Source organism: Mustelus asterias, chromosome 12 (assembly GCF_964213995.1).
Source record: "Mustelus asterias chromosome 12, sMusAst1.hap1.1, whole genome shotgun sequence".
Taxonomy (NCBI): domain Eukaryota; kingdom Metazoa; phylum Chordata; class Chondrichthyes; order Carcharhiniformes; family Triakidae; genus Mustelus; species Mustelus asterias.
The window spans coordinates 1747197-1762986 of record NC_135812.1 but is presented as its reverse complement, the minus strand read 5'-3'; the positions used below and the strand labels follow the sequence as shown (position 1 = coordinate 1762986).

General features: G+C 46.7%; 1 protein-coding gene across 2 annotated transcripts in view; it reads right to left on the bottom strand.

The window, feature by feature from the left end:
* Positions 1-15790, bottom strand: part of poldip2 (polymerase (DNA-directed), delta interacting protein 2) — a 48278-nt gene that overhangs the window by 32248 nt on the left and 240 nt on the right. For both annotated transcript variants that reach the window (XM_078224575.1, XM_078224576.1), the window contains exons 2-4: positions 10287-10368; positions 6279-6376; positions 917-1016 (exon numbers count right to left, since the gene is read on the bottom strand). In XM_078224575.1, the coding sequence (XP_078080701.1) occupies positions 917-1016; positions 6279-6376; positions 10287-10368 (280 nt within the window). The remainder of the gene's footprint in view (positions 1-916; positions 1017-6278; positions 6377-10286; positions 10369-15790) is intronic.

Here is a 15790-nt window from a genome sequence, read left to right as displayed (position 1 = left end):
TTGAGGCACTGGGCTTCAGCTCCTCAGATGCTGCTTGCTCCCCAGTACTTTGTTCATAACATCAATCTTTCTGTTTAAACCCAGAGAAGGCACACAGTTGGATAACCCACAGAGCTGGAACATCAGATTCAAGCTTTACCTACTCTGTACACTGGGACTTATCAGGACACTGAACAGTGATCAACAGCAGGACCGCTGGCCAACAGAAACTAACCCAGTCTCTGGGATCTCCCTGTCCCAATGCCATAGTCGCATGGGCCAGTGCCTTTACATGCACTGAGACATTAGGAGTGATGGAATGATTTATTATTAATATGAAGAACCATGTTCAGGAAAAAACTCAAACAATTCTTTGCTTTCTGCCTCACTAAAGACTTCCACTTGGAGTCCAGAGATCATGAGTGGCACGGTAGCACAGTGGTTAGCACTGCTGCCTCACAGCTCCAAGGACCTGGATTCGATTCCCGGCTTGGGTCACTGTCTGTGTGGACTTTGCACATTCTCCCCGTGTCTGCGTGGGTTTCCTCCGGGTACTCCAGTTTCCTCCCACAGTCCAAAGATGTGCGGGTTAGGTTGATTGGCCATGCTAAAATTGCCCCTTATTGTCCTGGGATGTGTAGGTTAGAGGGATTCGTGGGGTAAATGTGTGGGGTAGTGGGGGTAAGGCTGAGGTGGGATTGCGGTCGGTGCAGACCCAATGGGCCGAATGGCCTCCTTCTACACTGTAGGGTTTCTATGATTCTATGACAAGATTTTTCTGCAGCTTAGAACATTCTGGAAACTTCCCATCATTCTGGTTTTGCCTGTTACCCCTTTCAGAATATACCTTCCCACACACAAAACCTAGCAGAACAGTCCTGGATAAGTAACGCCCTGCACCATCTCCCACTGACTGTGCAAGGGTGCTCACACTTACTATATGAGGACAATCCCTGGTGTCGATCAACACCTGATAGTAGGTGTGAGTTTTGCCTTTGACCTCTTTGGAACCTTGATTTCCCGAGCTTTCTGTTTTACTGTGTGGGAGACACACGAAAGGTTAATTCAGCCATGGTGCAGCAGGAGAATATTAAACTCAAGACACTGCCTGTTTCCGCTTCAAACAGCAAAGACTTGTACAGATACACCTCCATAGCAAGGCTCTGAACAAACACACCTATGAGTTAGGAGTGGGAAAATCATTCCAAAACAATGATAAATATGCTGAAAGTAATTAGAAAGGGGACCTCGTGCCCCGGAAACATTGATGCAATCCCACTTACAGGATTCCAGACCCCAGTGCTAAGAATTCCTGCTGGATTCTCCCGATATACCTCCAGCACAAACTCTGTTTCCAGATCTCGCCAGGGATTTGCCAAACTTCTGTTAAAGTCACAGTGGCCAACTGGGAGAAATTCCTGGGCCAACTGTTTAATATCAATTTGAACAGTTTACTTAGCCTCATTTCATTCCTTCTTGTGTAGACGCCTACAGCAGCACCACATAAACTGGGCAGCAGCTTTCAGAGCGCTTGGCAAAATGGACCATTCCAATACCATCAATTGGACTCTGTGCTGGCTCCACTTAGCCACCATGCTGCAGTATGCAGACTGGGCTCTGTGCTGGCTCCAATCCCCATCCTAATCAGCTATGGAAGGGCTCTGTGCTGCCTCACCCCACCCCCGAGTACTCTTGCTTACGCCATTTTCTTTCCTCAGCAGTTTCTTCTCCCTCCTGAAGGTGGTTACTCATTGCCTTGACGTAGTGTCACTGACATCATTCAAGGCAACTGAAGCACATCCTCCATTAACTGTACAGAACATGATTCCCCCGGGACATTCCTGGTCTGAATCACCCGGCTACTCACTACCTTAACCAGCTGAGGCCAAAGATGGCAAGGTTGAATACAGTATGCCTGTCACCTTTACCTTAAATCTATGCCCCCTGGTTATTGACCCCTCTGCTAAGGGGAAATGTTCCTTCCTATCCACCCTAACTCTGCTGCTCCTGATTTTATACACCACGATCAGGTTCCCCCTTCAACCTTCTCTGCTCTAAGGAAAACAACCCCAAGCTATCCAGACTCTCTTGATAGCTGAAAGGCTCCAGCCCAGGCAACATCCTGGTGAATCTCCTCTGCACCTTCTCCAATACAATCACAACCTTCCTATAGTGTGGCAACCGCATAGTACTCCAGCTGTGGTCTAACCAGCGTTTTATACAGCTCCATCTTCATTAGCCTCTCATGTGGGCCCTTGTCAAAGGCCTGACTGAAGTCCATGTCAACTACAGCAACTGCACTGCCCTCATCTACACACCCAGTCACCTCCTCAAAAAATTCAGTCCAATTTGTAAGACATGATCTCTCTCCAGACAAAGCCATGCTGACTATCCTTGGTTAATCCTTGCTTCTCCAAGTGGAGATTAATTCTGTCCCTCAGAATACTTTCTAATAATTTCCCTGCCACTGATTTCAGACTCACTGGCCTGTAACTAACTGGGTCATCCTTACTTCCCTTCTTGAATAATGGTACCACATTAGCCGTCCTCCAGTCCTCTGGCACCGTGGCCAGAGAGGATTTGAAAATTGCTGTCAGAGCCCCTGCAATCTCCTCCCTTGCCTGAAGAGACATCTCATCTGGGCCTGGGAATTTATCCACTTTTTGGCCTGTTTAATACCTCCTCCCTCTCGATGTTAAGTTGAAGTAAATCAGAATGTTCCTCACTGATTTTATACCTGCATCACCTTTCTCCACAGTGAACACAAATGCAAAATACTCATTTAAAACCTCACCTACATCTTCCAACTCCATACACACATTGCCATGTTGGTCTCTAATGGGCCCTACTCTTTCCCCAGTCATCCTCCTTCCCTTAACATACTTATAAGACACCTTGGGATTTTCCTTTACTTTACCCACCAGTGTTTTTACCTGCTCCCTCTTTGCTCTCCTAATTTATTGTTTAAGTAACCCCCTGCACTTTCTATACTGTTCTTGGGCTTCTGCTGTTTTGCGCATTCAGTATCTGCCATAAGCCTCCTTTATTCCCTTATCCAACCCTGGATATCTCTTGACATCCAGGCTTCTCTGGATATGTTGCTCCCATCCTGCAGTTTCACGATTGGCCAGTATTCTCTCTATTTCCGTTTTGAATGAATCCCACCACACTGCTGTAGATTTTCCTACAAGTTGCTGCTCCCAGTTACTTTGGCCAGGTCCTGTCTTATCCTATTAAAACTGACCCTCTGCAATTCAGAACCTTTATTTCAGGGTTTTTTTGTCCCTTTCCGTAACTACCTTCAATCCTACTGAGTTATGGTCACTGCGGATGACACTAAAGTCGGTGGAGTTGTAGACAGTGCGGAGGGAAGTGGCAGGTTACAGAGGGACATAGATAAGCTGCAGAGCTGGGCTGAGAGGTGGCAAATGGAGTTTAATGTGGAAAAGTGTGAGGTCATTCACTTTGGAAGGAGTAACAGGATTACAGAGTACTGGGCTAATGGTAAGATACTTGGTAGTGTGGATGAACAGAGGGATCTGGGTGTCCATGTGCATAGATCCCTGAAAGTTGGCACCCAGGTTGATAGGGTTGTTAAGAAGGCATACGGTGTGTTAACTTTTATTGGTAGAGGGATTGAGTTTCGGAGCCAGGTCATGCTGCAACTGTACAAAACTCTGGTGCGGCCGCATTTGGAGTATTGCGTACAGTTCTGGTCGCCGCATTATAGGAAAGATGTGGAAGTGTTGGAAAGGGTGCAGAGGAGATTTACCAGGATGTTGTCTGGTATGGTGGGAAGATCGTATGAGGAAAGGCTGAGGGACTTGAGGTTGTTTTCATTAGAGAAAAGAAGGTTAAGAGGTGACTTAATGGAGGCATACAAGATGATCAGAGGATTAGATAGGGTGGATAGTGAGAGCCTTTTTCCTCGGATGGTGATGGCTAACACAAGGGGACATAGCTTTAAATTGAGGGGTGAGAGATATAGGACAGATGTCAGAGGTAGGTTCTTTACTCAGAGAGTAGTAAGGGCGTGGAATGCCCTGCCTGCAGCAGTAGTGGACTCGTCAACATTAAGAGCATTCAAATGGTTATTGGATAAACATATGGATGATATTGGAATAGTGTAGATTAGAGGGGCTTTAGATTGGCTTCACTGGTCGGCACAACATCGAGGGCCGAAGGGCCTGTACTGCACTGTAATGTTCTATGTTCCATCACCAAAATGCTCCCCCACTGAAACTTGTGCCACCTGCCTGGCTTCATTCCCTAAAGCTAGATCCAGCACCACCCCCTCTATTTTAGGACTTTCTTCATCTTGGCATAAAAAGCTCTCCTGGACGCACTTTAAGAATTCTGCCCCCTCTAAGCCTTTCATACTTTGACTATGCCAGTTAATGTTGGGGAAGTTGAAATCCCCCACTATTATTACCCTATTATTTCTACACTTCACTGAGATTTGCCTACATGCCTGCCCATCTCGCTCTCCCTGACTGTTTGGGGGCCTATAGTACACTCCAAGCAATGTAATTGCCCCCCTTTCAACATTCTACTCATTTGGACTCATTTGGGGAACTTTCTAAATTATCTTCCCTCCCTACTGCAGCAACTGACTCCTTGATCAATATTCCGACACCATCTTCGCTTTTACACTCCCCACTGTACTGCCTGAAGATTCTACACCCCGGAATATTGATCCGTCAGTCCTGCCCCTTCCTCAACCATGTCTCTGTGACAGCAATATCATTTATCCATCTGTTAATAAACACCCTCAACTCATCTGTCTTACTCGCAAGACTCTGCATTATAATAAATGCCATCCAGCCTTGCTATACTACTCTTAACTTGTCTATAATCACTCTGTCTTCCAGGCTGACTAGCTTTTTCTTCTATATTTTGCTGTGCGTCAGCCCCTACTACACCTCCACGCCATATCCCACTGCCCCCGCCCCCCCAACCAAATTAGTTTAACCCACCCCAACAGCTGTAGCAAACCTCCCTACAAGGATGTTAGTCCCATTCTGGTTTAGGTGCAACCCATCCCAACTTGCAAAGTTCCCACCTTCCCCAGACATGGACCCAGTGATGCAGGAAACTAAAGGGCCCTCCTGCACTATCTCTTTAGCCACACATTGATCTGCTCCATCCTCTTATTCCTATACTCACGAGCACTGAGAGTAAATCTAGAGGTTACAACCTTTGAAGTCTTGCTTTTCATTCTGCTACCTAGCTCCCTAAACTCTTGTTGCAGGACCTCCTCCCTCTTTCTATCTATGTTCTTGGTACCAATGTGAACAATGACCTCCGACTGTTCACCCTCCCCATTCAGTATCCCTGTAGCCGTTCAGTGATATCCCGGACCCTGGCAGCAGGGAGGGAGCATACCATCCCGGAGTCACGTCTGTAGCTGCAGAAACACCTGACTACACCCCGCACTATCAAGTCTCCTATCACTAATGCTCTTCCAGGCTTACTCTTCCCCGCTGGTGTAGCTGAGCCACCCACGGTGCTGTGAACTTGGCCCTGGCTGCATTCCCCAGAGGAACCATCACTCTCACCGATTTCCAACACAGAAAAATGGTTCTTGAGCGAGATGCACTCTGGGGCCTTCCTAACTTCCTGCCTGCCTCCTTTCTTCTGACTAATGGTCTCCCATTCCCTCTCTGACACTGAACTTCCTTAAGATGCAGGATGACCACATCTAAAAACGTGCTGTCCACATAACTCTCAGTCTTATGGACACACCTCAAAGCCCCGAGCCAAAGGTCAAGCTCCGAAACCCAGAGCTCAAGTTGGTCAAATCTGTGGCACTTCCTGCACACGTGGTCATCCAGACTGCAAGGCGTGTCTATGAATTCCCACATGCACACACAGGACTGAGGTCCCCGGCCATAACTTTAGCCTAAAGACTCTTATGTTAAATTTACACCCAGTGGAACATTTATTAAGGTTCTCTTTTTTATAAAAAAGCTGTAACTCTTACCTTAATGTAGTTCCTGTAGCTATAACATAACTCTTAATATTTACATTAGTCTAGTCTATATATAATCTATCTACTGAGTTTACATACTAGATCATTTCCCCTTTCCTCCAAATTCCCAATGAAGCCACTCTGTTGAGGTGCCTCTCCATTCCAGAACCACTCTGTTCAGAGTGGAAGGCACCTGAACAGGGAAATACAATCCAATGAAAACTACAGTGAATTATTTGGGAATCCTAATAAACAGCTTTAATCTTAAAGCTTGAGTAAGATAAAACCAGGGATCGCAATGAGTTGTTCGAGGACATTCATTCCTTACCTGTCAGAGCTGCAGGATGCCACATCACGGTCATACAGCCTGGCATGCCAGGGGAATAGGACTATACCTCGGTAACCAAACACACTGTGCAGAAACAACTACAGAGAGAGAAGACAAGAAAAGGTCAGGGACTGCTCCAGCAATCCAGGATAAGGCTACACCCTTGCTGCCATCACACAGGACTGCAATCCAGGACTGAGCACAACAATAAGAGACAGAGGAATAGATTATTGGGCCCTTTGAGCCTGCTCCATCATTCAATATGATCCAGGGTGATCTTAGACATCAACTCCACTTCCTGCCTGATCCCCATATCCGTCAATTTCCCAAATATCCAAAAATCTATCGACATCAATCTGGAATATACTCTGACTGAGAATCCACAGCCCACCCAGATGGAAAATCCCAAAGATTTACAATTCCCAGAAGGAATAAATTTCTCATCTTAGTCCTAAACAGTTGAACTTCCTGTCCCAAGATGGTGAACTCTAAATCCAGATTCTCCCCATATCCACCCTGTCAGGTACTCTCCCAATCTTCTATATTTCAATAAAAGCCCCTTTCATTCTCCTGAATACCAAGAAAAGAACAAAGAATAGTTCACTGGGTTAATCAAATTAGCATGGGTAGCCTTGAGCGAGAGTTCATTGAATGTATTAGAGGCTGTTTCCTGGAGCAATACGTTGTTCACAAAAGGTTGCTGAAGAAGATTGGGTCACACGGAGTTGGGGGTAGGGTGTTAGCATGGATTGGGGATTGGCTGTCCGACAGGAAGCAGAGAGTCGGAATAAATGGGTGCTTTTCTGGTTGGCAGATGGTAACTAGTGGCGTGCCGCAGGGATCGGTACTGGGGCCTCAACTATTTACCATTTATATAGATGATCTGGAGGAGGGGACTGAGTGTAGGGTAACAAAGTTTGCAGACGACACAAAGATAAGTGGAAAAGTGAATTGTGTGGAGGACGTAGAAGGTCTGCAGAGAGATTTGGACAGGCTGAGTGAGTGGGCGAGGATCTGGCAGATGGAGTATAACGTTAACAAATGCGAGGTTATTCACTTTGGAAGAAATAATAGCAAATTGGATTATCTAAATGGAAAAAAATTACAACATGCTACTGTGCAAAGGAACCTGAGGGTCCTTGTGCATGAGACGCAAAAACCCAGTCTGCAGGTGCAACAGGTGATCAAGAAGGCAAATGGGATGTTGGCCTATATCGCAAGGGGGATAGAATATAAAAGCAGAGATGTCTTGCTGCATCTGTACAGGGCATTGGTGAGGCCGCAGCTGGAATACTGTGTGCAGTATTGGTCCCCTTATTTGCGGAAGGATATATTGGCCTTGGAGGGAGTGCAGAGAAGGTTGACCAGGTTGATACCAGAGATGAGGGGTGTTGATTATGAGGAGAGACTGAGCAGATTGGGTTTGTATTCGTTGGAATTTAGAAGGCTGAGGGGGGGATCTTATAGAGACCTATAAGATAATGAAGGGGCTGGATACGGTAGAGGTGGAGAGATTCTTTCCACTTAGAAAGGAAGCTAGAACTGGAGGGCACAGCCTCAAAATAAAGGGGGGTCAGTTTAGGATAGAGTTGAGGAGGAACTTCTTCTCTCAAAGGGTGGTGAACCTCTGGAATTCTCTGCCCACTGAAGTGGTGGAGGCTACCTCGTTGAATATGTTTAAATCACGGATAGATGGATTCCTGATCGGTAAGGGAATTAGGGGTTATAGGGATCAGGCAGGTAAGTGGAACTGATCCACTTCAGATCAGCCATGATCTTATTGAATGGCGGGGCAGGCTCGAGGGGCTAGATGACCTACTCCTGCTCCTATTTCTTATGTTCTTATGTTGTGGTATTGTGTAATGAGCAGGGATTAATTAATGACCTCATAGTTAAGGATCCTCTAGGGAAGGTGATCATAGTATGACAGAATTCAAAATTCAGTTTGAGGGTGAGAAACTGGAGTCCTACCTTCCAGAGTTAAACAAAGGCAATTACATAGTCATGAGGACAGATTTGGCCCCAGTGGACTGGGCAGGAAAATAAGAGGTAGGGCAGTTGATGAGCACTGGCAGCATTTCCTACATTTTTCTAGCGGCCTACACTCTGGGAAGTAGTAGGGGAGATAGTAGATCCATTGATCATAATAATCCCAAACTCCCTGGATGTGGGAAAGGTTCCAATGGATTGGAAAAATGCTAATGTAATCCCCTTATTCAAAAAGAGAGGAAGGCAGAAAGTCAGAAACCGTAGGCCAGTTAGTTTAACATCTTGTTGGGAAATTGTTAGAATCCATTATTAAGGAAACAATAACAGGACATTTGGAAGTCAAAACGCAATCCATCAGAGTCAGCGTGGTTTTATGAAGGGTAAATCAGCTTTGACTAATTCGTTAGAGTTCTTCAAAGATGTAACAAACTAAGTGGATAATGGGGATCCAGCCCTGGGGATATAGTATATCTGGATTTCTAGAAGGTATTTGTTAAAGTGCCGCACAGAAGGTTAACATACAAGATTCGTTCACATGGGGTTAGGGGTAATTTATTAGCTTGGATAAAAGTCTGGCTAACCAACGGAATGATGTGGAGATGCCGGCGTTGGACTGGGGTGAACACAGTAAGAAGTCTTCTGTCTGGAGACAATACACATCTGTTAAACCTGTGTTTAATGCTCCCTCCACCCACATTGTCTGTACCTTTAAGACCTGGCTGGTTGTAGGGATTCGCATTCTAATCAGTATTCTGTCACTTGATTTTGTGTCTCTGCACTGTTTGAGAGCACATTTCCACTCCATCTGACGAAGGAGCAGCACTCCGAAAGCTTATGGTATTTGCTACCAAATAAACCTGTTGGACTTTAACCTGGTGTTGTGAGACTTCTTACTGTAACCAACGGAAAGCAGAGAGTGGGGATAAATTTTCTGGTTGGCAACATGCAACTTGTGGGTGCCACAGGGTTTGGTCCTCGGGCCCCAGCTATTTCCAATCTATATTAATGAGTTGGATACAGGGATGGAAGGTACTATAGCCAAATTTGCAGATGATGCAAAAATAGACGGGGTAATAAGTTGCAATGAGGAAATATGAAATTTACAAATGAATGTGGAAAGGTTAGGTGAGTGGCCAAAATGCAATGGATGGGAGTTTAATGTGGATGTGTGTGAGGTTATCCATTAAAGGCAACTTATTATCTAAACGGAGAGGGTGCTTGGGGAGCTTCGGTGCAGAGGAATCTGGGTATCCTCGTGCATGAGTCACAGAAAACTGGTATGGAGGTACAGCAGATAATAGAACATAGAACATAGAACAGTACAGCACAGAACAGGCCCTTCGGCCCACGATGTTGTGCCGAGCTTTATCTGAAACCAAGATCAAGCTATCCCACTCCCTATCATCCTGGTGTGCTCCATGTGCCTGTCCAATAACCGCTTAAATGTTTCTAAAGTGTCTGACTCCACTATCACTGCAGGCAGTCCATTCCACACCCCAACCACTCTCTGCGTAAAGAACCTACCTCTGATATCCGTCCTGTATCTCCCACCACGAACCCTATAGTTATGCCCCCTTGTAATAGCTCCATCCACCCGAGGAAATAGTCTTTGAACGTTCACTCTATCTATCCCCTTCATCATTTTATACACAAATAATAAAGAAAGCAAATGGAATTCTGGCATTTATAGCTAAAGGAATAGAGTATAAAAGTAAGGAAGTGTTGCTGTAACTGTACAAAGCATTAGTGAGACCACATCTGGAGTATTGTGCACAGTTGTGGTCCCCTGATTTGAGGAAGGATGTAGTGACATTAGAGGCAGTTCAGAAAAGGTTCACTAGATTGTTTCCAGAGATGAGGGGTTTGTCTTCTGAAGAGAGATTGAGCAGTTTAGGCCAATACTCTCTAGAGTTTAGAATATTGAGAGGAGATCTAATTGAGGTATACAAGATGATAAAAGGTGTTGACAAGAGTAGACAAAGAGCAGATGCTTCCTCTTGTGGGGACTCAATCTCTTACCTGACCAGTTTCATATTTTCCTTGTTGTTTGAGTGCTTCAAACACTCCGACTGGTTCCAAAACTTTGCCTTCAGGGCGATTTCTGGAAGACAGAACAGGCCCAATTTCAGAATGAAACTAAACCAGAAGACTCTACAATCAGTGGTCTACGAACCAATCCATCCGACACCACTATACCAACAGCACAAGATACTGCCAAATTCATAAACACAAGAAATAGCAGCAGGAGACCATTCAGCCCATTGAGCCTGTTCTACCATTCAATACGATCCTGGTTGATCTTGGGCTTCAACTCCATTTTCCCACCTGCTTTAGGTTTGATTTATTATTCACATATATTGGGATACTGTGAAAAGTATTGTCTCTTGCACGCGATACAGACAAAAGGAGGCAAGTGCTGAGTGGAATTATTGCTAGACTATTAATCCTAATGATCTGGGAACCCGGAGATGGGCAATAAATGCTGGCCAGCCAGTGGCGTCCATGTCCTACGAATGAATAAAAAAAGCACAGCATTCATTGAGTGTGTAGAGAGGGTGCAGAATATAGTTGTTAGTCATAGCAAGGGTATAGAGAAACAAATAGGTCCATTCAAAGGTCTGTTAGCAACAGGGAAGAAGCTGTTCTTGAGTCAGTTGGTCTGTGACCTCAGATGCATCTTTTTCGCGAAAAGGTGGAAGAGAGAATGTCTGAGTGCGTGCAGTCCTTGATTATGCTGGCTGCTTTTCTGAGGCAGCGGAAAGTGTAGTCTGAGTCAATGGATGGGAGGCTGGTTTGCGTGATGGACTGGGCTTCGTTCATGACCCTTCGTATTTGTTGCAGTCTGACATCTGACATAAGTGTCCTTGTTATCCAGGTGTTCCAGGGTTGAGTGCAGGGCCAGGGAGATGGCATCTGCTGTGGACTTGCTGCAGCAATAGGCAAACTGTAGTGGATCCAGGCAATCTGGGAGACCAGAATTGACGTGTGCCATGACTAACCTTTCGAAGGACTTCATAATGATGGATGTCAGAGCCACCGGACGATAGTCATTAACGGCTTTTCTTTGGTACAGGGATAATGGTTGTCTTCTTGAAGCAGGTAGGGACTTCATATCAGTATAAGGAGAGGTTAAAGATGCCTCCGAATACCCATGCCAGTTGGTCTGCGCAGGATCTGAGTGCTCGTCTAGATACCCCACCAGGACCAGTCGCTTTCCATGAGTTAACTTTCAAGAAAGCCGAACTGGTGTCTGCGATGGTGACCCTCGGATACAGGTTCAGCCGAGACTTCCAGGGTGGAGGGCATGCTCTCACTGACCTCTTGCTCAAAACGGGCATAGAATGCATTGAGCTCATCAGGGAGGGATGCATGGGTGCCGGCGATTTTACCTGCCTTCATCTTGTAGCCTGTTATGTTGTGTAGACCTTGCCATAATCGGTGGGTGTTTGTGTGGTTAGCCTGGGACTATAGCTGGTCCGGTATTGTCTCTTGGTATCTTTGATGGTTTTCCATAGATCGTATCTGGATTTCTTGTATCGATCAGGGTCACCCGACTTGAACACCTCAGACCTGGACTTCAGGAAGCAGTGGCTGGGATGGGATGTTCCCATATCCCATAATTCCCCGATATCAAAAATTGCCTCTTCCAGCCTCCGATGTATGCAACATGGAGCAACCACAACCCTCTGGGGCAAAGATTCCTCATCTCAGTCCTGAATGATTGGCCCCTTAGCCTGACACTGTGCCCATGTTTCAGAATTCCCAATTCGGGGGAACAATGTCCTCGTAGCTACCTTGTCAATCCCTTCAGCTCAGCTCCCATTACTCTAAGCTCCAGAGAATACACACCCAATTTCACATCACAAACAACAACTTCTTAGCAACATGATAGTGAGGAGTGCTTGACTCCAGCAATCTGCCCACATCTAACCAGAGTTGCAGACTCTCCTCAAACACCGAATCATCTCCCACTTGAGGAGCATTAATTGCTTTCCCTGTTCTCTGAACAAGCTGTGCTGGTAATCTATTTCATTGACCCTCTTCCTCAACAAGTTTCAGTCCAGCTGATTATAAAAGTCTCACTCTTCACAAATTAACTGGCTCCCTGGAGGTTCATTCCATACGCCCACCCTGCATGGGGAGAATCTCAGTTCCCCCCCACCCCCGCAATGTCGCAATATTCATCTCACCCACCACCAGCACACTGTATCACGCAGCTTGGATGAACCACAGCAAGTCATCAAGGAATATCCACCTCTCCTGTGACTTCTACCAGAGATAGATGGCAGCAGCAATGCTGTGGGAGCACCATCACCTCTCAAGTCACACATCAACCTGTCTTGGATATATTTTGGTCGTTCCTTCAGTCGCTGGATCAAACTCCTAGAACTCCCTCACAGACTGCAATCAGTAAAGACAGGCAACAACATCTCCAAGATTGTCCTTAACACCGGTGCCCCACAAGGCTGTGTTCTCAGCCCCTACTATATTCCTTATGCACCAATGACTGTGTGACCAAATTCCCCTCCAACTCGATTTTCAAGTTTGCTGACGACATCACTGTAGTGGGTCGGATCTCAATGACGAGACAGAGTACAGGAATGAGATGGAGAATGTGGTGAACTGGTGTGACGGCAATAATCTCTCCCTCAATGTCGGTAAAACAGAGAAGATAGTCATCAACTTCAGGAAGCATAGTGGAGAACATGCCCCTGACTACATCAATGAGGACGAAGTAGAAATGGTTGAGAGCTTCAAGTTTCTAAGTGTCCAGATCACCAACAACCTGTCCTGGTCTCTCCATGCCGACACTATAGTTAAGAAAGCCCACCAACACCTCTAATTTCTCAAGAGACGAAGGAAATTTGGCATGTCAGTTACGACTCTCACCAACTTTTACAAATGCACCACAGAAAGCATTCTTTCTGATTGTATCACAGCTTGGTATGGCTCCTGCTCTGCCCAAGACCGCAAGATACTACAATTGGTCATGAATGAAGCCCAGTCCATCACTCAAACCAGTCTCTCATCCACTGACTCCGTCTACACTTCCCACTGCTTTGGAAAAATAGCCAGCATAATCAAGGAAAAGTTTTTTTTGGGGGGCAGCACAGTGGTTAGCACTGCTGCCTCACAGCGCCAGGGACCTAGGTTCAATTCCCGATTTGGGTCACTGTCTGGAGTTTGCACATTCTCCCCGTATCTGCTTTGACAAAGGGTCATCAGGACTCGAAACGTCAGCTCTTTTCTCTCCTTACAGATGCTGCCAGACCTGCTGAGATTTTCCAGCATTTTCTCTTTTGGTTTCAGATTCTAGTATCCGCAGTAATCTGCTTTTCTTCGTGTCTGCGTGGGTTTCCTCCGGTGCTCCAGTTTCCTCCCACAGTCTGGAAAACATGCTGGTTAGGTGCATTGACCCAAACAGGCGCCGGAGTGTGCCAATTAGGGGAAATTCACAGTAACTTCATTGCAATGTTAATGTAGCCTTACTTGCGATTAATACATTTTTAAAAACATGTGATAATAATAAATCAAACTGACAGCACCGTGGGTGAACCTATACCACATGGATGGCAGTGGTTCAAAGCAGCTGTTCACCACTGCCTTCTCAAGGGCGGTTAGAGATCGTTAATAAATGCTGGACTAGCCCACGATACACACATAAAACAAATATCGAAAAATAATCTGTAGTAGGATTAAAAAATGAGGAACATTTTCCTGGACAGATTTTCAGGTTAACTTGTTTAGAAACATAGAAAAACTACAGCACAAAACAGGCCCTTCGGCCCCACAAGTTGTGCCGAACATAGAAAGAATCATAGAAACCCTACAGTACAGAAAGAGGCCATTCGGCCCATCGAGTCTGCACCGACCACAATCCCACCCAGGCCCTACCCCCATATCCCTACATATTTATCCACTAATCCCTCTAACCTATGCATCTCAGGAAACTAAGGGCAATTTTAGCATGGCCAATCAACCTAACCCGTTTACACATATTCCTACCTTTCAGGCCTACCTATAACCCTCCATCCTATTGGGTCCCATGTACTCATCCAGGAGTCTCTTAAAAGACCCTATTGAGTTTGCCTCCACCACCACTGACGGCAGCCGATTCCACTCGCCCACCACCCTCTGTGTGAAAAACTTCCCCCTAACATTTCCCCTGTACCTACCCCCCAGCACCTTAAACCTGTGTCCTCTCGTAGCAGCCATTTCCACCCTGGGAAAATGCCTCTGAGAGTCCACCCGATCTATGCCTCGCAACATCTTATATACCTCTATTAGGTCTCTTCTCATCCTACGTCTCTCCAAGGAGAAAAGACCGAGCTCCCTCAGCCTATCCTCATAAGGCATGCCACTCAATCCAGGCAACATCCTTGTAAATCTCCTCTGCACCCTTTCAATCTTTTCCACATCCTTCCTATAATGAGGCGACCAGAACTGAGCACAGTACTCCAAGTGGGGTCTGACGAGGGTCTCATATAGCTGCATCATTATCCCGGGACTCCTAAACTCAATCCCTCGATTGATAAAGGCCAGCACACCATACGCCTTCTTAACCACCTCTTCCACCTGCGGGGCCGATTTTAGAGTCCTATGGACCTGGACCCCAAGGTCCTTCTGATCCTCCACAGTACTAAGAGTCTTTCCCTTTATATTGTACTCCTTCATCCCATTTGACCTGCCAAAATGGACCACTGCACATTTATCTGGGTTGAAGTCCATCTGCCATTTCTCCGCCCAGTCTTGCATCCTATGTCTCTCTGTAACTTGTTTGCAGGACACAAAAGCTCCAAGAGGTTACACAGCTTGAGTGAAATGGTCTCAGTACAGAGACACACACAGAACCTGCTATAATTTTGAGAGAGGGTGTTGGAACATGGTTGGGTTTACACATAGCATAGCACTTTGCTTTACGTGCTAATGACCAGAAAACAGATTTCTCTCTCGTGGGTAGAGTGAGGTTTGTTGACCGTGTTGTGAAACTTGATTAGAAGCAGGAGCACAGATCTCAGTGGCCATACATTATCAGCTTGACTCTTTCCAAATCAGAAAGTTTGAAATTTCAACAAATAGACTCGGCTGAGAGGAGGAATTCTGCTTCACCCAAGCAGGGCATGTGGTCAAAGTGTGGGGGGGTGGTGGTGGTGGGGGGGGGGGGGGGGGGTGGTGGTTGGGGGGGGGGGGGGGGTGGTTGGGGGGGGGGGGTGGTGGGGTGGTGGGGGGGGGGGGTGGTGGGGGGGGGGGGTGGTGGTGGGGGGGGGGGGTGGTGGTTGGGGGGGGGGTGGTGGTTGGGGGGGGGGGGGTGGGGGGGGTGGGGTGGTTGGGGGGGGTGGGGTGGTTGGGGGGGGGGGTGGTGGGTGGGGGTGGGGGGGGGTTGTGTGCGGGTGAGTTGTGTGTGGGATGTGGGGAGGGGGTTGTGTGTGGGGGGTGTGGGGGTGGGGGGGGGTGTGGGGGTGGGGGTGGGGGGGGTGTGGGGGGGGGTGTGGGGGTGGGGGGGGTGTGGGGGGGGTGTGGGG